At 37.1% G+C, this 25,626-nt stretch overlaps 1 protein-coding gene across 8 annotated transcripts in view; it reads right to left on the bottom strand.

Annotated features, from left to right (window-relative positions):
• Positions 1-25,626, bottom strand: part of SEMA5A (semaphorin 5A) — a 330,124-nt gene that overhangs the window by 93,644 nt on the left and 210,854 nt on the right. For all 8 annotated transcript variants that reach the window (XM_065628512.1, XM_065628511.1, XM_065628519.1 and 5 more), the window contains one exon: positions 8,964-9,171. In XM_065628512.1, coding sequence (XP_065484584.1) covers positions 8,964-9,171 — 208 coding nt within the window. The remainder of the gene's footprint in view (positions 1-8,963; positions 9,172-25,626) is intronic.

Below are 25,626 nucleotides of genomic sequence, written 5' to 3'. Positions count from 1 at the left end.
CAACGACTGTTCAATGAAACATTTTTCTGGTTTTACCTATACACAGCATTTTGAAGAACAGAGGATATCTGAGCGTCCTGATCCTTTCCGATCCTTTCTATTGAGGTAGCAATGCCTACCTAGTTCCAATTACTGTCAGCTGAGATTTGGACACTTTGTATACCAGGAACTGAACTGGGGTCACCATCTTATTTCACAGAAGCCAGATTCTTCATTGCAAATTTGAACAGACAACTGAAGATAAAAGCCTGTCTCATGTTCCAAATGCACTGTCTTATCTGCTTCTGAATGAATACATCAATCTGATGCTGGGCTTCTGTACACAGGCACCTCTCAGTGTTTTCATTACTACTGATTTTGTAGCTATATATATGTGTGCATATATATAAATTTAATGAAGAATGAGGATCTAAAGATATAGATCAATGATGCAGAAGAACATGAATAATAGGTACACAATTTATTAAGTCGTAGGAGTTCAAACTAAGGTGCGTGTCAAATATTCAGAATCCTGCTTAACCCTTGCCTATACCATTAAGAAAAATAAAATACTTTAATTATCTCAGCCACTCTGTGTGGATTACCATTGCTTCTTCCTAAGTGAATTTCTATAAGGCAACCAACACCATCTAGGTACAATTCAATCTTGCAGTATGCACTGTCAATACTAGCCTTAAATTTACAAGCTCCTCCCTTCAAATCCAGAATCAGAAATTTATGTATATTTTTTTTTAGTAAAATTGTTTATAACACACAATTCTTTGAACACAGACGTTTCCAAGTGAGTCTTTCTGGGACAAATTTGAAAGACAACTTTCAGAGCATGTTCTCGACAAGAGAAGGTAGGCTTGCCATTCATTGTAAAAAAATAACATCTGAGGTCTCCAGTCATGTCAGTCAGCCAAGACAAAGCTTTCAGCCCTCTGATTAAGAGGTAGGAGCATTGAAATGCTGGGACAACCAGGTGCAGATAGGGTGTTCAGAGCCCATTTGATGGGCTGAAACTAGAGCCTGCAAATCTGTGACTGGCAAATAGGGTCTGACAATCTGAGCTATCTACAAAACAACTCCAGAGCAACAGATTTGGGGGTCTTCCTACAAGTCAATGTCTTCCTAGATCAGAACAGCAACAATAGTGATTGCCCAGGTTGGACATATTTGCTTCCATACAGCATCCCCCTGTCTTTAAAAGATCTGCAAATCTTTAGCAGATATAAATGTAAACAGGGCACACAACTTCCATATCCTTCTAGTCAGCTATAATCTAGGTTCTTTTGAACTTATATGTTGAGATTAACCTTATACTAGAATATGAATCAGTTACAAAGATAGTAGGCCCAGATTTAACATGTACAACGTGACTCCTTAAAAGTAGTAACCAGATAGCTAGTATCTCAACATTTTGAGGGCATTATGTGGAGCAGATGGTCTTTAAAGCCACTCAGTTTGGGGTCATAGAACTGGAGCATCAAAACTCCTGTCTTGGAATCCTGCCCACAGTGCACACTACTGCATCAAGAATACTCTGTCTCTCTCTTTCATACATTCAGTGGACTCCAAACTCATATTTTAATTTTCTGTATAACTTCACATAAATGAAAATGTCCACAAAAATATCACAGAATATTAAGAGAGCTGCAAATAATTCTCATGAGAAAACAACTGATGTGTAATGCAGAACACCATAAGTTGAAATACATAGGATATGTGCTGGCCTGACTGCATAGCAGGCTAGTATCTGATATGTTAAATTCTTTAAAAATCATAATAACAAAACCCTACCAGATTTGTCTTTGTTTGTTTGTTCATTTCTTTTTAAAACATCCAGTGCCTTGAACTTCTGTTTCCAGAAAATACACTTGCCAAGTATCAAATGACTAGTGAAATGATCCCTTGGAAAGTGGGTTGTTTTAACCATGTCAGGTGATTTTCAAGAAACACTTGACAGTAACTACACTGAACATAAAATTCCTCAAACTTTTGGTATTTTTTAAAGCAATGACTTAGATCATGACATATGAAAACCATATGCTGGTTTAAAATTTTTATTTCTAAGCTCACTTCTTTGTTTAATAACTTGCTAATAAAAATCTGAATTGCAAATATGCAGTCAAGTCCATCTGGTTTTCTTAAAACTTTGCAAACTAAAAGGAAAAGACATTTCCCTTTGTCCTCATAAGGTACTGCAATAAATACACTGGGAGCAGGCTGTAAAATTCTACCTGTTTATTAAAATTCCTTCTTGTTTGCCAAAAATGTGTGCTTAAAATATTACATGTACACGCATAAATCACACACTGTAAAGAGTTGTGACTAAATATTTCAGGTGCAGAATAATGTAAATGCGTAGTTTGTCTCTGATGCACTTTCTGGGCCTGACAAAGACACTTTCTGCAAAAATGTTGGTCCTCAAAGAGGAAGAAAGAAAAATAGGCTAACCTCAGACCTGTAAAGCTTTGATTGAGTCCCTAGTATGGGAATAATATTGTACCTCTTTTGAGTGTGTTTATTTCATAGTTTTTCTGACTTTGCTAATGTTCTCATAGTTTCACACCAATGGAAGATAATTTTGCAGTGCATCTAATACCTGAAAAAAAGTCTTCACATTTTTTAAATGTGCTTATAATCTAGTTTTGCAGACAGGATTATGGTTTATCCTTGTTTGGGAAATTTATGAAGACTTTGATTCTGGAATCACTAATTCAGATTATGCCTCAAGGGGTTCGAACAGTCTAATGTAACTGTGTGTTTCTCTGATTGAAACTGCAATAAGGTTTGCATATTTTGAAATAAGGAAATCCACCTGGAAATCCAAAAATAACTATTCTGGAATGATTATTTCAAAGCAGCTATTTAAATTCCATGTGCTGGCAAGCTCTTCTGGACACATTAGCACCTAGTAATAGTTTAGACCACATTACTCTGTGTTAACTTTTATAACATTGGTATATAGAAATCGTTATTCTGCTATGTAGTGATAGTCACAGTGGTTTATTCCCAGGAAAAAAGGTTAGCACTGAATGAGAGGGTTACTCCTGAGGAAGCCACATCTATAGACAAGGAAAAATAAAGGAATGCAACAGCAGTTGAAATACTTAATCAAATAATCTTGCTGGAGTTCCAGGAATGAAATAAAGTGCAAGTAAATTTGCAAAAATTTTCTTATGTTAGTTAATCCAGTACCTCTCTTATTATTGTGCTGCTACAGTTATCTTTCGTGTATGTACAGATTGCACAGTTGATGGTTAACAACGAAGCCAAAATAAAAATGATGGCGTACAGAGAGAGAAAAGTCAGGGTTACGGTAGAATAGTTATGATAACATTACTCAGCAAAACAATCTTGTGACCCAATAATATTTTAAGTACACAATGTAAGAAACAATACTCAAATTTTCCAAAAGTTGTTTTTTCACACTGTTTATACAGCTTTTAGTAGATGGCACTAGTTATTTACTTAGACATAACATCATAGTGAGATTATTTTTCAAGCCTTCTAGGTGTATGAAACCTACCTTCCATCAGAAATACCAATTCTTGACTCTTGCTTGGTAAGATTTTGCAGAACATTGGGCTGATACAACTTTTCATTGCCCCTACTTTCAAAACTCATGCACGGAGAACTCTACTGCAAATTATTACATTGACAAATTTGCCTCAGAGAAATCACCGCCATCCAAGGTTGCTTTGAAGGCTACAGCTGCCAATAAAAGAAAGCTGACCAGTTCTCCATTTCAGGGCATGGAGTCCTGACGCCCTGCCACAGATCTTACTCCTTACTACAGATGCCTAGAGACTTCAAAGTAAATAGCAAACACTGCAACTTCAGGGAATTTAGTATTTATCTTCTCATGTTTATCATTCTATTTATCTCGCATTACAGTTAATTAGTGTGTATACAAAAGTCAGTTATGCTTTATGCTTGGCCTATTCAACTCTGAAGAAGTACAGAGAGCTGGATAATTCTTAATGAAGATAAAAGCTCTAGTAAATAATGTTGATGGTCTTCTGTAAAAGTCTGAGATGTGTAAATTGCAATACCCGGGTGATAATAACCTGGTCAAGTCTTAAGGATTTTTCCCAAGGAGAGCCAAACTAAGGTAATTGCTTTGCTGTTTCCTCCTGGAGCATGACAGTGGCAGGGCTTTTTGGAGAACTGTTTGTAAGAATACATATGCCCAAACTACTTTTCCCTACCTGATTCCTGAAAACAGCAGGATTATGACAGGGTGTTCAAAACTGTTCAGCCATTGGCAGAAGTCTGAGGGAGACCCCCTCCATGAAAACTGTCAATCCAAGTAACTAACAAGGGCTACTCATAAATAATGAAAACGCCGTAGCATAATAGCAAGTGTGGAGCAACACAAACTACAGGTGTGACAACAGGCTCTGCCTGTGGTATGGTCTGCTGTCAGCAATAAATTGCACTGAACTGCACCTAGAACACCAAAAAAAAAAACCCAACAAACACCAAAAAACCTCAGAAAAAACCTAAATTCAATTCCCAGATGTAAAATTCAATCCCCAGATATAAAACAATATTTTCAAGGGCCTTCGATAACAGTGTCTGTGGGAGTGGAGCCATGAGCTGGCAGAACAGGACTGTCCTGAATCAGAGGGAATGTCTGTCAGAGGCAACACTGTGTCACAGAGGATTCCACCACAATAAAGTGCTGGAGGAACAGATTTACAAGGAAAAACGTATTAGCGAAATACGTATGGAATATCAGGGTGATAATTAAGAAGACATAATAAATTACAAATAAAAGCAGTAACCACATGCTCTAGAGGTTGGTACATGAAGACAAAACAAGGAATCATGCAATAAAAAACACCAGACAATCTCAAGAAAGTTATCTTGATATTAAGATACTAGCTTGTGGAACAGTCTGCTCAACAGAGGGACTGAAGTTGCATTGTCTGAAACCCTTGCAATAAACCTAAAGAAAAAGATTAGAAAAGATTAGACAGTGAGCACTCTGCCTGTGACACAAAAAGGCAGGACAGATGAGCTAGTACCTCTCCAGCGTTTTGGCTTTTTTAAGGCTGTTATTTATACACAAGCATGCTCTACTTCTCCAAAATTATGTGAAGCAGATATTAAAGATTACACATGCCCTTGATCTGGGGAAGAAACTCTAGTTATTATTGATGGAAGTTCAGAATATAGCCTTGGCAGAGTATGATAAATGTGAATAGATAAAATTAAAATAATCCAAAAAAATAACCACAATGCTCCAAGGCATTTTCCTTAGGTAAGGTATACTCATTACTCTATTTACCCATTGCTGTAGTACAGAAGTAATAGTTGGCAACATGTAACAAGAATGTGAGTATTAAAGCACCCAGCAATGCAGTGACTAAGTTTCAGATGTTTCATCACCTAATGAAATGTATAGCCCCAAGTAATGCACCTACACTCTCTCCACATGCAGAGAACTAAATATGCTTGAAATCCGACATAAGACAGGAAAAAACAAGTCAAGCCAAAAGTAAGTGATAAGTGAGAAAAAGACTATGTCTGCATTTTCCAAACAATCTGAGTCTCTAATGATAGATGACAAGGAGATGCTTTATTCCATCTAGATCACATCTGTAAATCCACTTCTTTCACATGAAACAGAGCTAGAATTGCTGGTGAACTCTTTAACCAGGAAGAAAACACGGATGTTAACCCTTTTGGTGCAGCAGTTAGTTAATTATTCAAAGAAAAGCGATATAACTACAAAAGATATGACTGAAAAACACCATGAGTAATAATTTTATGTCCTTTTACGTAAGTCATTCCAGTGGAAGATGAGACCTCACATACCTCTGGGCAGAGGAATAAATTATTATTTCAGCAGGATTTGCATAATTTAAGTAGTGTTGCCCTCAGTAAAACGGGAACAGCACCACTTTAAAACAACAAAAAAAAAACTAAACAAAACAAACCCCCACACAAACCAACCAACCAACCAACCCCACAAAAATAAACTCTTAAAATGTAGTCAATTAGACCCTGCTGCTCAAAAAAGGAGAAGAATGCCTAGCCTGCGGCCATATATGGGGGTCTGTGATTTGAGACAGCAGTCCCACCCTCCAAGAGCAGAAGCAGTTTGGGCCCTGCAGCTGGGGTAGAAATGATGCACCTTGGGAACTGTCTGGACAGAAGCACAAGTACCAGGGACCCTGTGGGACCCTCTGCACAGGCACCAGTCAAACAGGTGCTCTGGAAGTATCATCTCTGGATATTGGAGTTCACGCATCACTAATAACATAATAAAGCCCTAGCCTTGAAGTGTTTGAAGCAGAGTGCAGACTTGGTGTAAATACGGGACACCCATATTATTGAGCTATCTGTGTGTGCAGAGTCCATATAGAAACACAGGATAGCATCCCAATCTCCCTTTCTGAAATAAACACATCAGTTTAAGAAAACATTTTTAATGTTTTGTACAACCAGAATGGCCTAATCATGGCATAGTCAAGAAAGCAGAGAAGCACAAGTACATGTCATTATATTTTTCCCTTCTCCAGATACAAACACACCCCCCTCTCTCTCACAAAATACATGTCCTTCACTTAACAAAAAGGAGGAAATGAAACAAAAAGGGCTACAGGACCAGCACACATCCTGTTTCACCTTGCAAAACCAAAGATGAAACGTGGTGCTATGTTGGCCCCTAACCCAACCAAAAGCTTGAGGCAGAGACTTGCCTATATACAACTTTTCCTTAAAGTGAGCTTTTCAAGACTTCCAATAGGGCTTTGAGTGTTCTGTCACTTCTATTTTAGTACAATATGCCTAAATGTGCTACATAAGACAGCATAAGAGGCTGGTAAAGAACTCTACTAATGATAACATCCCCCTTCTCTGGTCTACTCTGGCTCTTCAGGGCACACCTTTTCCTTAGGTCTTATTCTCAACCCAGTAGCCTTTCCCTGGCCTCCTGCATGGCAAGAGTCCCCACATAGAGCCAGGTCCCTCAGAAAGGTCCTTCCACTGCCTCTGAGCCACCACTCTTCACCTGTTGTTGTCACCACACTTCACCTTGACCCCTCTCGCCAGTTTAAACTCTAGGGAGGCCTTAGCTTTCCTAGTTGCCTCCCTACATCCTTTGACAACAGCCTTATATTCTTCCCAAGCAGCCTGCCCCTCCTTCCATGATCTAAAGTGCAGAGTCTTACATCTGGGCAGGAACATGCCCAGGTTCCAGTATAGGTTGTGGAATGACCTATTAGAGAGCAGTGGAGGGGAAAGGGACCTGGGGGTCCTGGTGGACAGCAGGATGACCATGAGCCAGCACTGTGCCCTTGTGGCCAGGAAGGCCAATGGCATCCTGGGGTGTGTTAGAAGGGGGGTGGTTAGTAGGTCAAGAGAGGTTCTCCTTCCCCTCTACTCTGCCCTGCTGAGACCTCATCTGGAATATTGTGTCCAGTTCTGGGCCCCTCAGTTCAAGAAGGATAGGGAACTGCTGGAGAGAGTCCAGCGCAGGGCAACAAAGATGATGAAGGGAGTGGAGCATCTCCCTTATGAGGAAAGGCTGAGGAAGCTGGGTCTCTTTAGCTTGGAGAAGAGGAGACTGAGGGGTGACCTCATTAATGTTTATAAATATATGAAGAGCGAGTGTCACAAGGATGGAGCCAGGCTCTTCTCAGTGACAACCAATGATAGGACAAGGGGTAATGGGTTCAAGCTGGAACACAAGAGGTTGCACTTAAATTTGAGAAGAAACTTCTTCTCGGTGAGGGTAACAGAGCACTGGAACAGGCTGCCCAGGGAGGTTGTGGAGTCTCTTTCTCTGGAGACATTCAAAACCTGTCTGTACGCCTTCCTGTGTAGCCTCATCTAGGTGTTCCTGCTGTGGCAGGGGGATTGGACTAGATGATCTTTTGAGGTCCTTTCCAATCCCTAACATTCTGTGATTCTGTGATTCTGTGTCCTTCAGTCACTTCCCTGCTGTGACCATGTGCGTGTTCCCTTCCACAACCAGAAACGTCTCCACCTGCACAAGGTCATTGCCTTTCACAGCAGGTATAATCTGTCTGATGCAGAGATAACGACTCTGTGAACCTGAGTGTAGCAGTCAAGAAAGGCAACTGGCAGCCTTTCTTCCTCCTTTAAAAGCCCAGCAAGCGGAAAGCAAAACAAGCTAAAACACAACCAAAAGCATCTGTCACAGCTCTCAAAAAGCTCGTCACACTGGGTCAGAGTCTATTTGATATATAACAGACCAATTCTACTGAATTACCGGAACCACACTTATATCAAAGAGAAGATATAATTAATCAGATGAAATAACCCATCTCAGTGTATGTTTCATAACCCAGGAGCACTTTTAAATAACCTATAGAAAAAGTTATGTAACGAACTTCAAATTCCTTAACTGCAATAACACAGCCTAAAACCAAGTGGTAATTTGTAAGTTATTTTCCTTATTTGATTGAACAACTGTTATCTGTGTAACACTTTCACCTTGTATATTTACATTTATTATGGTTTTCTGATCCAGCACCACCTTTAAATAGCCATTTTTCCAACTAGTCTTAACTCTCAGTTCATCCAGTTCAGTTTTCTTTCTGAACTCACAGAGATATTATTTACTCAATTATAACAGAGCTTAAAAAAAACCCTCAACTTAAAGTTGTCCAAGTTTCAAGCTTTAAATATATGAAACCGGCAGATTTATTGCACATTATCAGATACTTGTTTTCTGTATAAACCATTTCTTACTGCTTCATTTCACGATTTAGAATCTGTATAATGGCATTTAAATATCAATCTAATTCCCTTGATAGTCTCATCTAGTCCTAACAACTTAGTACAAGAAGTCAGAGACTTCTGATAAACAGTGTACATAGCAAACCATTGGTGAGAGAGGTAATTGGATTCCTAATTACTGTAGTTTTTCCTCCCCATTTTTCCACAGCCCCTTGCAAGGATTTTTCTCCAATCAAATCAAACTAGTTGATTCTTCATACCTGTATGTTTTGTAAAAGGGACATCTCTTCAGGGGGACCTTAATCACATGTTCCTGCAGGCCCACAAAAAGGACGCTCTGGCTGTGCAGAATCTGAAGGCTCCTGATGGGTTCTCGCTGAGTTTTTGGCAGGAGTTCAATTTCCTCGAGCAGGCAGCTGCTTGAACTCTGGTTCATTGGGGCGAGTACTTTCTTAATTGTGCCATAGTCTGCAAAGGCAATAGGAAAACGAGTTACTAAAAATCGCACTAGCAACTCTACATACTTGGTGTCATTCAGTGAACAAGTCTTTGTCCTATGCTGGATGCTTTCAATAGCGCTCTAGAATATGGGAGCACTTTGACTGGAGTTTTCTGAATGGCTTATAGTAGAGTGAAAAGAACTTGAAAACATCCATTAAAGTTTTCTATATGAAATAATACAGTAAGAAATAATTTTATTGGTGCAGAACAGACTTCACAGCAGAAGTCACTAGAAAAAAAGCTTTCAAAGTCTGGTTATGCACATTCACAGCAAGGGTTACTGAGTCCAGTTTTCCAGATTGTACTACACTTTGTCTTTAAAGCAGTTTAAAAAGCAATAAAGTCCACCATTGCCCCAGTCTGTTTTAAAATTCTATCTGTTAAAAAGTATTTGGTTTAGATACGTATCGCGTTCATTTAATAAAGCACGCATGCATGAAGACCTTTAGGTCTTCATTGAATTCGGGTGAATATAACAATAAAATTAGTCTGCTGCCCTTCTTGTTAATTATCTGTATTTTGACTTCTGAAAAAACATGTCTTTTAGCATTTGCTCTTCACTTCTATTCCTATTGTGATTTCTAGCAAAGACAGTTAAGCATCACAAACCCATGTCATACAACTGACAAGATTTCTGATTCACTCATGCAAAGTTTTTAAATAATTTAAAAATATAAAAGAACATATGTTCTGAACACAAAGGACCACATTCTCACAGTGAGAAATATTTTAGGTAGCTGACTATAACCGCATTATGCAATCTTCTGTGTGCCAGAAATGATAAATATGAAAGATCCAACACTGCAAACAATTCTGAGATCAGCTCTTACTCATGTCTTGAAAGACTGTAACATCTCTCGTGAGTCGGTAACAATTGCAAGAAAAATGTTTGGGATGCTCTGTTCTGCAGCCCAGTACACATGATTTTCGCCTTCATTCGCACAAGGCCAGAGGCCTGCTGGAGACCTGGCAGCACAGAGTCTCAGCACAGGTCTGGCCCTACCTTGGCAGAAGATGGTTTGAGCCACGGCAGCAATTGTCTGGTGGCCACATACTTGTGACCTCCCTGCACTCAGGGCAGGGGGCTGGCAACCCTACGTAGTCACTGTGGGACAAACAGCCCCTCTGGGGTAACAGAGCTGGGGAAGGACAGCCTGCAGCTGCCAGGCTTTGCCTGGGAGCTGCAGGGAGAAGCAGCAAGTAAGCAGCCTAAAGAAAATACAAAAAAGTAGCCTCAAGCAGACTCCAAAACTGAAGAGGAGGTGGAGAAATCAGGATGTTAATTACTGTTAAAATCTTCTGCCTCTTCCTGACGAGGACTGAAGAGTCAATCTCTAAGACCTGGAGAAGTACTGGAAGGGGAAGCATAACACCAAATAACAGAGGGAGCAAGTAGGAAGTTTATGTATAAGCTTTTAACCATATTACTAACAAAACTTAAATAATTCGATAGTATGGACTTTATTAGACAGTGAAAACTAATTAGATGAACCATAAATGTTTAGCTCAGTGTATAGAGTATATTCCCTCTGCCCAGAATAAGATTTTCAGTGAAATAGTTCATGTCTACATGTTAAAGTCTTCTGACTGACCTCTCAATTCTTAACATAATTACTTCATACAACTGTTTACATTTTTCTTACTTCTTGATATAAACAAGCTTATCAGGATTTACTGTATGTATTATAAGAGTAGAAGTTAGGAAAATACTTTCCTTAAATGACAATTTTAATTTGCATTAAAATGTAACCTTTCCAATAGAAGAAAACCCTCTAATTTGACTATCACTTTTTTCCAAATCATCTACAGTAGAATTATACTAAAAAAATAATTAAACCTTTGCCAAGAGCCAGTTTTGCCTCACAATTAAGTGATAATCAGCTCAACCAAACAGCTTAACAAGCAGTGTTTCCACTGGTGATTGCTGGATGCAAGTACCAAGGTCAAAATATGGTCTGAGAACTGCCCTGTTAGAGTGTTTCTAGTCATGGAGTGAAAAATTATTTTTTTGAACACAGATTTGGAAAGTGTTCTAAGAGGAAGAAAAGCAGCAGTGAGACCATTTTACACACATGAAAAATTTGGTATCACTTCATAGATCAGTTAGTACAACTTTCTATCACTTGTCTAACTGGCAGGCAACAAATTCAGTATGATTCATGACACATTGCACTTGGCTTGCCATTTGTTCCTGTATGAGACAAAAATCAGGTATGTATTCACCACTTGTATCTCATATAGACCAACATTTCTTCCTTCCATATTCACCACTTGTATCTTGTATAGACCAAAATTTCTTCCTTCCACTTTGTGAGGTCTGGCATCTACAGACTAAGTCACTTGCTGTCACCTTCCCAAAGAAAAAAGAGAAGAAAAAAAAACCCTGACTGGAAGCCTCCTTTCCCCATGCCTCCATACACTTTTAATTTAGAAGTGCAGCTTTGGACAGGAGAATATGATCAAACCCAAATGTTTTGTGTTTCTTTTTTCCCCATTAAATGTGTTATTTAGGAGAGCAGAATTACATTTTTTTTATGTTTAGGTCTATGACCTGAAGCATACTACCTTAGAACAAAATAAAACATTCTCACTGCAGCACTAGTGCCTTTCCCAGGACACCCATCACTGCTCTTGTTCTTCCTTCTTATCTTTGCATGCAGTCTCCGTTACTTCCATTATCTTTTGATTTCTTTCAGCATCTCCCAAATAATTCCTTTCCAATTGCTGTCTAAGAGGATCAGTACTCATACAGAAGTGTCGAAAGTCATAAATGACATGACTTTAAGCAAAGAAACAGTGCCAGAGACCTCGCAGATTATCAGGAAGAAACACTACTCTTCTCAATAGCAATATGGCTCATATACAAGTTCAGTAAAAGGGAATAAAATGTCAGCTGAGATTTATCTCTGCCTCAGTAGACTCTCCTACCTCCGACCTCCTATAGCCTATCTTCTCTGCTTTAAATTCCTCCTTCCTTTGACTCCGAATATGCATGGATCATATAGGAACCCAAACTAGGGTGAGGATCTGTTTTTATTCTGCAACTTTGAGACAGACACAGGTTGAATTGGCAGCTACATTTATCAGACTATGGTCTGTAGCAAGGGTACGTAGCTATCAGTCTCCTCAAACTACACTGGCATGTAATACTCACTATACCAGGCTCCCTTGCAGCAGAAAATCGTAGCCACTGCATCAGTACTTTGACAAGCCAGGCGCTTTGCTCCAGTGTTTCCAATTCTACTACAATGTGTGCAACATTATGCATCCAGCCTCCAGCAAAGATTGCAGATTTCCTAAAGAACTTGTAAAAAGTCCCATCCTCAGAAATGTTGTCTGTTAAGCCATTTTCACATCACACTTGTAAAGCAAAAAAAGAGAGAAGTAGGGAAAGAAATGAGTCTTGAATACAGCTCTGGGGCATGGAGGTTTTCAGACCCATCAAAATAATTCAAGTGAATATTTACTTTATAATCAAACTAACTGTTCACTTCTGCCAAGAAATACCTAAGAAGAATAGTAAACACAGACCTTCCTAATGGATGTAACTTTGTTGCCACACAGTGAAAGTTCGAGTTTCATCACAAATGCTAAGGCTGAGTCCAATAGCTATTTAGGAATGCAAATGAATGGTGTCTTCACATCCTAAGCATAAGCAAGACAGGCTGGAATAGATCCAGACACCTGACAGCCTTAGTTTAAAGATGATCGAGTATATACAGGAGTAGTGAAAGATAATGACATTGGCCAGAATAAGTAAATAATGTGCTTTGTTAACTTGTATCACAATACTTCCAAAGAGACTTGCAAAACCAGCAACTGAATATTAGAAATGTAATGACTATGAATGAAGAGGAAAGAAAAATCCTAGTTGAAATATCACTATGTAATGCACAGGAGACTGTAAAGAACTGAATGCAAAAATCAGGGCAGGGTTTTTTATGCTAAATAAAAGTTTAGGATTCATAGATGGATATTTGGGAGAATACATCTTAAAGTGTGGCTGAAATGGATGCAAACTACATATATTTTCAAGTGTAACTTGAAATAGGCTTCGGAAAATTATATTCATTAGCTATTTTGATTTTCTCCTTTATACATTAGTTTTGCATATTATTTGTTGTATACAAATTATGTCTCCTGTGGGAAAATAAAAGCATTCAGACAATATTAAAACTGTTGAAATTAAAAAAAAAAAAATCTGTTAATGTTAAATTTCTTGTAAACATCATCCATATGTTTATATAAACAGTGCTTACACTCATCATAACATTTGTATTAATTAAATACCATAGAAACAGAAAAACTAGGGTATTGGGGTTGTCTTCAAGGAAGAGGTCTTTCAGAAGAATAAATTGAAATATCAAACATGAAACTGATATACAGAACATATAATAGCACAAAATCAAAGAAAGTGCAAGGTGGTTGATAAACATCATGTCACTGCCAAAAAATGTATTATCAGTATCGCTTTCCTCCACCACAGGAACTGAAAGACCTACCATGAAGCAGCATGTGCATTTGGTTAACAGCAGAAATTTATTGCAATAACAGAAAGTACGAGGTTGCATAAGGGCTTAAGTGCGCTCAATACAGAAAAAGGACACAGGAACAGCTAATGCAGCTGCTGATTGAGCCTACAAAGGGAAAGCACAGATTTACCAATCTGTGCAACATCAAAAAAGATGCATATGGTACACAGAATCTGAGAGGATTTAAAATCTAGTCTTTTTTTCCCCTCCTAAAAATAACTTTTAAATTAGCTAAATCATCAGTATAATATGGAAAATTAAAGTCTTTGCTATAATCTGTTTTCCCATATGGGGGTGGGGTACAATTTGGTTTAAAGCAAAGGTATATTTAGAAGATAAGAAAATATAACCATTCTCTGTAACTTATCTCTTACCTTCAGGTTTCTGAGATATGTATTTATACTTCATTTACAGGAATAGGCTTTTAATCACACTACAGCCTAAAGGACAAGTGAAAGACTGATTTTCAACTCTTCTGCTTTAAAAATTAAAAATATATTATGAGTAAATGTAGTTCACTTCCACAATGATACAGAAGACAAAAAGAATATAGTTCAATCTTAAAATTCCCAGCTTAATTTCCAGAGTTTTAGTTTAATTTTTTCAATTCTTTAATGTATATTCATTACTTCTTTGGAAAAAAACCCTGAACCCCAAAAATCAATATGGAATTCTGATGCTTCCTCAAGGCATAGATTTCAATTTTTAAATTTTTTTATTTTTATCTTCAGAGCTGTTTTGTAAGTTTATAGTTTATCTCTCCAATTGAAATTAAACCACTGTTTGAACAATCTGGTCAGTGTTCTAGTTAATTTGTTATTTTCTTCCACTTTTAATATATTTCTTGGTGTAGTAAAATATAGGACGTGATTTTTCTGCAAGTTCCAGTCAAAAATGGAGGTTAAAAATCTGTACATGATCTGTTTTGCACGCTTGATAGAGAATAAAAAACTGTGATAAGCTTAGGAAGAATTTCAACAACAAACTACTCTGATTGCCTTGCTAATACAGCCCATTATCATCATGATGATAACAAGACAATGGTGGATATTAACAGAAATGCAGATATAAAGCACACTTATTAGATTAAAAGGTAATTATGTAACCATGTAAGAAAAACTTCTAACAAATATTGTAGCTGAAAATACAAAATAATTTTGTTGCATTTCCCCAAGAAATGTTGTTGGGGAAAAAAAAAGTTGTTCTCACTTGTTAATATGGAGACTTAAACACTAAATACACCAAATGAAATTTTGATTACCCTCTGTGCCATCACTTATTGAAGTGATGGCAGTAATCTGTGTGACAAACTCGTTACTATAAAAGCTAGTATTAATAGCACTGAAAATCTACAACAAAAATAAATACTAATTGGTTTCTGTCACCTGCAGAAAATATACACAATCCACCAAGAAGTGAGTCTGCCCTAATTGAAGTTCTTAGACTACCTAATTGTTTTTTATAGTTGCAAGAATGCAAAATAACTAAACATCTACATAATCTACCAAGTGAGCTATATTTTCGGCTGAAACATTACAGCAGATACATCAATGTATCTCAAGAAATTGGATAGAATGTATCAATCAATGGAAATTAGGACAACTACTATCTCAGTCCTCTATTTATTGTTTTCCAGATAAAGCTTTTAAAACACAATGCACTCTTTAGAACACTTCTATCCCCTGTAGACTTAGTTTGAATGTATTAAAAAGTCTCAAAAGCATCAAGGACATATTGAATTTGCAGTTGAATCAGCAAAGGCTTCTTCCAGTAATTACCATGCGAAGAGTTAAAACACTGCTTTAATACAGAAAATATCTGCCATTCCTTAAAACACAACAGAGCATCAGTTGGTACAATTAAGGTTTCCACTAGCAATGTTAACCATGAATCAAAAATGGACTATATATTAGCAAAACATGCAATTTATGTACCATCTTCCAATGTCCATTTCAGGCCCTCTATGCCAAATCAGAATTGAAAGCTAGCTTCAGTCAGATTTATCCGAAAATCTTTCAAATCAATAAAGAATTCAGGTTCTAAAGGGAAATATAGATTTATTTGAGAATAAAATGCTAAGCAAGCAGCAGCTAAACCAAAGCAGCATGCCTTTTTTGAAAGACTATGCCCACAATTTTGAAGCTTTTTGAAGAAAGAATATCAAACCAAATCACTCCTTTTCCTCAGCTCATTAGACTGAAGCTCATATACAGTAGTGGCAAATTTGTAGTTTCCTTAGATCTAAAACAGATGTTTCTTCCTGCCTGACAAAAGAAACAAAGTAATTTGAACAGTCTTAAAATGTGTATATTTTTAATGATTCATGCTCATTGTTCACACCTTTATTTACTACTTCTCTTCTGTATTCAATCTTATAAGAGGATTTCAGCTTGCCAAAGACGTGACTGATATAAGATATAAATTCATTTTTATTTTCTGATTTAGAGTAGCTGTATATATCCATAACAGTTCATGCACTCAACTTAATTACAAGTAACACATATCTTTAGAATTCCTTTAAGCAAAAGCTTTAGCAGCTACAGTTCCTTAATAGGTTATAGTTGATAAAAACCCATTTATTAATATTTTAATCTGTGGCACATTACTTTTATTTATATGACGTAAAATATTTATTATTTTAAGACTTTATGAAGTAGTATCTTTTAATGATATTTAATTTGCAATCTCAATTATTTTTCAATCATAAAAGTTTTAATAAAGAAATTGCTCTTATGGATCATTCTGTGAGATCTGGGTTCAATTGCCAGCTTTCTCTCTCCTAAGACTCCGTGTGAAACTGGTATTCAGAACAGAAATATCGTGTAAAGGGCAAAAATTAAAACTTGGAACTTCACTTTTTGCAAAACCGTTTTATGTAACTATAACCATACCTCAGTATAGATATTTCTAACAGGTACCTTTTCCTACTGAAGATTTAAAACTTCTTTTGTTACACTGTTTTTTGCTGACAAATTCAAAACCAGGGTCAGGCAGTTACCTTAGTCTCCCTTGATGCACAGGAGACAGAAAAGTCTCAGCTGCAGTCATGAAAACTCATGAAGTCTTTGAGAGTCTTGTTAACATACACCAGTGGGAAAGAGCATCAAAGGGCTGGAAACAGGGAGGGGAGAGATAAGCAACATACTGAGCCCGTGAAAAACACCTCTTCCTTAACTCTCAGCAGCTCCTGATAGGATTTTACGCCCTGCAAGCAATAGGTGCTTTCCGTGTCTTTAGGGAATTTCAGGGAGCACTTAAATAAGCACTGCTTATTTAAAAAGGCATCAGGAAAATATTTTGATAGTCCTTGAAGCAGGGAGCAAGGCATCATCCCTCTAGCTGAATTCTCTTCTTACTCGCCTGGTGAGATGCTGTGCTCCTGCATCTGCAGGCCAGATGAACCGGGTGATCTGCAGATTAAAACACTGTCAGGGAGTGGACCTGAGATGGCTCCTCCCCATCCACAGCAGTCCCTTCTCTCCTGGGTCAAGCATTTGGCAAGGAAGTGGCAGAGATAGCTGTGAACTTCAAAGCCCAGTAGAAAATAAACCTCAGCTCTACATACCCCATACCAGTGTTCCTACCATCTGGATCACTGTATCAACTTGTTGACCTTCTTCCCTTGTGTTGCTGTGTTCATTGCAGAAGGTAATCCCATGGAAGTGTATCAGATTTGCTCAAGGAACAGCTACTTGATCATGTCCCCATAGCAAGTATCACCATTTATATCCCCTTCAGAAAGTTATATTAAAATGTGAGAATTCAAACATATAACAATATTTTAGACACTAATATTGATTTAAGAAATGCTGTTCATGCAGAGAGGATACGGTTAAAACTACAGCATAAAATCCATAGATGAGGTTTTAATGAGCATGAGAACAGAACATTGTTTCTTGGGACTTGTCAAACAGATGACTGACAACAATCCCAAGTTTGGCTCTAATGCCCCATGCTCATTCTCCTTTTCTTCCTCGTGGAGTTATCAGGAAATCTCAGGTCAGCAATACAGAGCAAAGGAATGATTCATAACAACATCAAGCACAAAGTCCTTGATCTTACCAAGCAATAATCTCATTTTGAATTTGTATTTAATCTACACAAGTTCTGTCTATAAAGTTACTCAGTAATAGAAAATATTACAAGGATCATGACAAATGAAGCCACCATCCCTTAAGAAGGCCAGTAAAACGTCTTTTTCTCTTGCGTCAGATTGAATTAACTTGGAATTCAAAAGACACATTCTTCCAGTTCAGAAAAGGAATGCACTTCAACAATGTCAAGTTCAAATAGAGTATCAAGACTATGTTGGTGCATCAAACCTAAAGCCAAAACAAATTGTACATATTTATTGCCTTTGACCATAGTTACTGTATTTGAATCAAACAACCTGCCAATATGCACATAAACCTGTGAGCATGTGCTATGTGACTACCTTTAGCAAGAATCCCAACAGATGTTATTAGAAGTCTCAAAGATTTTAATCCATTAGATAAGAATTCTCCTTTTATATCAACACATTATCATAAGAAACAATTATGTAAGGATTGCTCAGGGCTATACTTAAGGTTGTAACTGAAATAAGCCACCTAGTTTATACTTAGAGAAATAAACCAGGACAAATTAAGAAGCAGTTCAGACATAGGCGGTTGAGAACAGTGCGACTGGGAACACCCTCATTCTCAAACATGAAAAAAATGTACTCTCTAAGACCAGTTAGATGATAACTAAACAGATTCAATATCAAGAGCTACATGTGAATAACATCTATTCTGGAGAATGCCCTTTTGGCAGTATATTGTAAGTACAGCCGCTCGTGTTGGTAACATTGAGCTTTTACTGTACTAAAAATCACACATACATGGACAAAACCTGAAGCCCTGAGGCAAAGAAGACACAAGAATTCATATGGTTCTGAATGGGAAATGTTATACCTGTCAAGAGATGCATCATTTTGATGCCCTGTATTCTGAAAAGAGAAAGAAATAGAACTATGAGGTTGGTATCAGGTAAGATAACTCACAATGAAACAAAAAAAAAAAAGTCCATGATAACTTCCCAGAAGCTTCTTCTCAGGAAGAGAAAACACTCTGATTTTGGAGAGGCTTGCTAAAATGTTTAATCAGGAGGTAGGACTGGACTTCTCAAATAGTGGAGATGAGCACCTCTAAAGAAATACAGAACCTCTAAAGAGAGTACTAGAGCAGATAATAAACATAGATTTTAATAACAAGATGAAATGGTTCTTATAACTTAAAGCCTGCTATCTGACACAGAGTAGCAGTGAAGAACGTCACGCTGTACACAAAGAATAAAATTTCTACCAAATACAGGCCCTGGATCTCTGCCAGTCTCCCAAAGTTGAGATGTATTAAGTCTGACTGGATCTGACCAGACAGGGAGTGCTTACTGCTCCTGTTATTTTTTATTGCCTTCCTTCATGCCACCACAATAATAAATACTTTGTACTACCTAACATATGCTATGAATATGATAGTGTTTTCCCACGGAATAAATTTTCCAGTGCCTAGATCAAAGAAGCACTTATATGCAAAAGTGGAGAAAAACTACTTCTCAAATAATAACCCACAATAAACTGCCTGATTTCTTAACTGAGTCATATGTGGCTGTTTTCATTGGAAGTGTCAGAAATAAAACTGGCTACCGTATGGATACAAAAGCATCATAAACTTGGCTGACTAGAATGTTTCAGGGACTATCCTCTGCTCAAACTCATTTGCAGTTTGCATAGTGCATGCCCCTATGCCTCAGTCCCTAGATGAGCCATATCCAGTACCTATATCCATTTCAAATCCAGTATGATGTGTATGGAACTTCAGCAGCAATTTCAGCATAAAGCATACCTTTTGTTCAGAAATGCAGAAGGAGGGAATAATTTTCTTTCTAATCCAAAGAAAGCTAGGAAGTAAATGGACAAGAGGCAGAAGCAAAGTTGGGATTAGAGACATGTACCTAAAAATCCCTCACCAGAAGTTAATCTCACTGCTCTAGGACATTAAAGTAGTAACAGCCATGGTATAGAACATATATAATCATGTTATATTATATTCGTTATATAATAGTGTAGGAATCAGGACACCTGGCAATAACCAGGAAATCTCACACAGCTTGTTAGTTAAAAAACAGCTCTCAAGTGATCTAACCACTAAGTTGGTTGTGGTCATGCTTAGTCCTCCTGAAAGCATGTAGTTGTAGAACTAAATTTCCAAGACCCACGGGATAAGAAAGAAAAATAAAAGTATATAAAATCAGAAGAATTAATCTGTAGATAGGCTAGTCTCTGCTCCTAATATTATTACTCTTACCCCATGACTGGATAGAGTAAAATGCATATGGAACTTAATCTATCCTTTTGTGAGTTTGTCTACAGGTTACAAGACTCTTCACAGAAATGCCACAGTATTCAGAATAACACAACTTCACATTTTGAAGACTCTTAAAAGTCACAGAACAAAGTAAATAAGGCATATCTTTATTGAGAAATTCTTTAGCTTATGAAGATTTGCTGTGCCCTATGACCAGACCTGGGTAAATACAAGGAAAAAATCCCCCACAAATACATGGGAAAACCCCCACTGATTGCTGGTGGCACTGCTTGTATTTGCTTAGTTGTAAACATTTGGATTTGTCGAGGTTTACTGGGAAAAATGCTGCAGAATGAAGAAACTCATAAATGTTAAGAAAAACAGGAGTTCAGTAGAAAATTCCATTTAATGATTGCTTTGCTGACAGCTCACACTGATTATCACACATACAAAGTCTTCGTGAGTGTGGCCCAACATTCTGAGGTTTTTTAGAGTCAAAATGAGTTCAATGTGTGGTTTGAACTTTTTTCCCCACTATGATTAACTATTTCACTTCTTTGCATGGCAAGATCACTCTTATGCATGTCCACCTTAAAAGAAAGGCTTTTTAAAATGCCTTGGAGAAGACTCTAAAGATGTTCACAATGCTCAGCAAAGTGCCAGGTTGCCCAATCTTTTCAGAAAAGTTCTGATACAGTCAAGACCCTTCAGAGGGAAGGCTTCCTCCCCACATCTCTCAGGAAGAGTCCTGAACACTGTGTACTCATGCAAGAGTTACACAGTTGGTTCAAAGGTCAAAATTCGCCCCGAGATAAGGCTAATTGCAATAGCCTGTTAATTGGCACTGCACACTATCAGGGACAGAACAAGAGATTCCAGTATAGACTTAGATGCTATTAGATACCTCAGCTTTGAAGACAGCAGGATAACACTGAGTACCAGGTAAGATATCTCTTTCACTCACAGCTTCACATTCTGTGCATTAGAATTATCCAATAACAAATGAACGTGGGGGTTGTCAAGTCTGGTTTTCCTGCCAGGAAGAAGAGATGATAGTACCAAAAAATCTTGAAAGGAAGGAAGGCTTATTTGGCCATTCTAGTTTTATAAAGTAGTCAAACAGGATTTAAGAGCTCAGCATCACTGTAATAAAGAAGAGCTGGTCTCTTTTTAATGGAAGGTTGAGACTTTGTCTCCAGCTCTTCACAATCTTCCTCCCTGCCCACCCATTAGTCTCGCTCCCATGCAAACAGAGCCAGCTGTTGTTCAGCCGGTAGCTGCTTCTTGCAGTAATTCAGACTTCCAGTGATGGCAAAGAAGTGCACACACCGTATGTTCTTTGGACATTTATTTATAGTCTTCATCTGAAAGAGCTGGGCAATCATAAAGACATAACGATGATTTGTGAACAGAAAAAGAAGGGCTTCTCTAACTTAAATTTGTCCCACAAGAGAACAGAATACAAATGCCATTTACTTGCAGCAGGCAATTGATGAACATGCTATCTAAAGTACAAACAAACTGTAAGAGCAAATAGCAGCAACAAACTCACCAAAATCATTACCTATTCATGGGCTGATTATAATAACAAAAAATGACTACAAATAAGTAGTGGGTAATTTGTGAATCAAATAAATGGCTACAAGTCTCACATATAAATTGCTGCCAATGAATAATTTAAGCAGCTCTAGTTAGAGCCATCTATTTATTAAGAAACCTCTTTAGCAGTCTCCAACTGGAGCTGGCAGAATGATTTCTCTCTACCCACAGTGCTAAAGCCAAGGGAAATCAGTACTACTAGACATTTAAAATGCTGGGTTTGGTTCTCTAGAGCCCTATAATATCATTTATAACTCTGTAGCCTGGACTTTAGACATGACCATTCTCATTTGGTAACATTTTAAAGCCACTTTGCCCAGTACAGATGACACAATACACAAGGCAGTGGCAACTCAACAATTCTATGTTTAGGTTACGTAGCAAACCAGCTATGGTTTCCATTATCCCTCTTTGTTTTTAAAGATATTGTACATGGAAAATAACATAAATATTCCAGCAGGAATATATAGCAAGCATCTGTAGTAAACTAGCATAAATACCAGAGTGAACATTAGACTCTTGAAGAGAAAACCATGCAATCTTTTAAATATTTTTTTTAAACTTTGCAGCAAAATGTTTCCTAGGAAGACTAATAATGTAAACAAAGTATTCATTCATCTAGCGTTTGTTTTTTTTTTTTTTAATCAGAGGTAGTGGTCACTGCAAAAGGAGAACAGAGTAAGGTTATTAGTTTAATGGTTTACTGCTCGGTTTTTTTGAACAAATGGTCAAGATCCTCATGTCGGTGTTAGGACTATGTCTTCTAACATGCACCAGTTCTAGACAGCAGAATAATTCATGACTGTCTGACTGTCCTTGCTTCAAGTCTCTTAAAATGACATTGAATAAGGCCAGAAGAATAAGAGGGAAGTAGTTTTAAAACTGTTGCAGGGATGCTTTACAACTGCGTAAAAGCACACTATATCTTTGTCAAGGAAAGGCATAAGAAAAAAAGCAACTATGCTTTCTATTTGAAAATAAGAAAAATAATTTTAAAAGGTTTTTAAAAGTCTAAAGTTTTAAACCATTTTTACAAAACAGTTTTTAAAAGTTTTAAACTATTTTAAAATAGTTTTTTTAAAAGCCCGACACAGTGCATATGTCTCACTATGCATCTATGTTCTGATTTCCCCATTTCTCTGGTTTTCAACTAGAAAGTATTAATACATACAAACAGACTAGCTACAACTTTCACACTTGATTTGTAATTCACATTACAACTGCTTCAAGCATTACTATTATTGCATTTCTATTAAAGTTTCTAGACTAAAAAGGTGCTTCTGAGAGGAAAAGCCTGTGGTTCTTTTCTCCAAAAATTATCTGTAGATTATTTCCAATAACCTCAACATACTTGAGATGATACAGTCAGAAGTAGCACCAAATTGGAAAAAATGCAGTCAATTTAAGTTTTGTCACTCTCTTCAATATGTATGAAACACACAAAAGCCTATATTTTTGCTTATAATGTTAAGATCCGTAACTTCACATTACTGCTTATATTGTGACACCATGTATATTAAACTGTGAAAGCTGCACAATTTGATCAGAACCTGTAGTCTGCCAGGAAAATAACAGTATTTCTTCTGAGATTTTTTAGCAAAAACACTTGCACAACTCTTTTTTTTTTTTCAAGACGTTGTTTTTTTCCCCAGCAAAAAATATCATATATTGATTACAAAAACAAAAGGAAGAAGATAGAATTAGTAATAAAAATCACAGAGCAAACAAATCATGCACTACTTTGCATGAATTTACTTCCATCTAGTAAGACTACTACAAGAAATACAAACAGTTTTGATAGCATTTCCAAAATGAGTTTCATGCACACTTCCAAATCACTTAATGAGGTTGGGACTGGTCTCTGGATAATATACAGCATCGAGGCTTCATGAGAAAAATGTTACATTTGTGGAATTTTATTACTTGTTATAACCCTTCTAAAGACAAATGTATGAAAAATCCATCTGCATTTTCAAAAAATGTCTTTCAAAACTTCTTTGTGAAACCTCTCCACTTCTTCATAATAATTGTGGCATGTGTTTCATCAGAATTTTTTTTATTGTTGCTACCTGTTATTCTGAGGTCTTAAGAGCAGGGAAAAACACTTTCTTTAACTTCTTGGAAAGGGAAGTACAAAACCTTTTGTAACGTCTTCTAGTCATCTTTAAGCCTCTGGTAAAACCTGGCTTTTGGCATAAAAATTCAGGTTCAGTTCAATGAACAACTCACTCTTTAGAGACATGCAATGTAGCCAAAAATAAATCTTTCTTCAGGTTTCGTACTCTCTTTGTAAGTAAGCCATACCCCTATTTCATCAATGCCAAACTATTATAAAAATCCCAATAATCAAGATCCACCAGCGGGTATATACTCTTTCTACTCAGGATGCAGAGAGGACTTCCTCTATCCAGTGAGACTGAAGAACAGAGAAAACATGGGAGTTTTTCTACCAAATCATTTTTAAGATAGGGCCTTAAAGTTTCTTTTCAGACAGTGCAAATATTACCTTTTCTGAGCTCCCAAGAAACAGCAACCAGAAACCTTTTTCAGAATACCCTCAAACTAGACATCGTACCTAATAATTTTCTTATTCATTCTAATAAATCAATACATTTTTAACAGTCTTCTAAATACGGGCTACTTGCTCTTGTTGCAGCATCCTGTTTTCTGACAAATGCTTTGAAGATCTTTTGATATTGGCAAAGTTTTTAACCATGGGAGACGTAGGCATTAAAATTGAAAGGGAAAAATAAAAGGGAGAAAGAAATGGGAGGGTGGGGAAAGGAACAAAAGGGAGGGAAACAAAACTATGACAAAGATAGCTCCATTTTGCTTTGATTTTTTTCTCATGAGAAAATAAGTAAAGTCTTTCAACCTTGAAAAGTTATCAGAATATCATGTTATTTTCTAGCTTGCTCTACTTTGAGCTTACTAATGTAGATGATTTTTAGTTCAGAACTTCTGTGAATGCTTTCCTTGATTTTTCTTTCTGAATCACTGAAAATTGTTTCAGGGATTTCTGGCTGCCTAAAGCCAGCAGCACTGCTAGTTCTGAGCAACACAAAATGTGCGGGAATTGATATATCCTTTCATTCTGTGTTAAAAGTCAGTGCAGCAAAAGATTAAGAGGTACTAAAGTATATTTTTCATATGAGCAGTAGCTGTTAAATCCCAGCATATCAGAATCTTCTAGCGGAATGATGACTTGGCAAAAGTTTAGGAAGTGAAGACTGTTGACACAGCAGATTAATGCATTTATTTGCTTACTCCTGGTCTCTCCTCAAGTAATATTATATCTATTTAAGGTTTAATGAAATTAGATTACACTTTTATACTGTCAGGGTTATTCGCTTCTGTAATATTTGTATTCTAATAACAGGGTGTATAGGTAAGTGAACGTGAAGGTGGAGGAAGAAAGCCCATGTGCTTCAAAGAATGGGATTTTTGCTTTGAGTAACAAAGACAGCAGAGCATTCATTTATATTCAATCCAATCTATATGCCTGCCTTTCCACTGAATCAGTTTTGTGCATTTTAAAAGACAATTTTTGTAAGAATGTTGTAATGAATAATAACTACAAAAGCTATGCAGAGTACACCTCACACAGCATGGGTTGGATCTATCCTGCTTTACACCAGTAGGTGTAAATTGCTTACTGCCAGTACTCCTATTAGAGTTAAATGCACTTCCCTTTTGGCAGCAGGAAGTACAATGCTATCTATCATCACAGGGTTGAATAAAAATGTAATTTAGCCAATTTGCACATTGCACTGGCATACAATAGACAGAAGATAATTTAAGTTGGAAGGGACATCAGGAGGTCTGAAGTCCAAACTTCTGCTCAAAGGACAGCTAGCTGTAACATAGACTGGGTTGCTGTCTGGTCTTGAAAATCTCCAAGGATGAAGACTACACAACCTCTCTGGGAAATCTCATTCAGTGCTTGACTGTTTTTCTTTATATCC

Source organism: Caloenas nicobarica, chromosome 2 (assembly GCF_036013445.1).
Source record: "Caloenas nicobarica isolate bCalNic1 chromosome 2, bCalNic1.hap1, whole genome shotgun sequence".
Lineage (NCBI taxonomy): Eukaryota > Metazoa > Chordata > Aves > Columbiformes > Columbidae > Caloenas > Caloenas nicobarica.
Note: the sequence above shows the minus strand (reverse complement) of the source record. Positions and strands in the feature narration are given on the sequence as shown.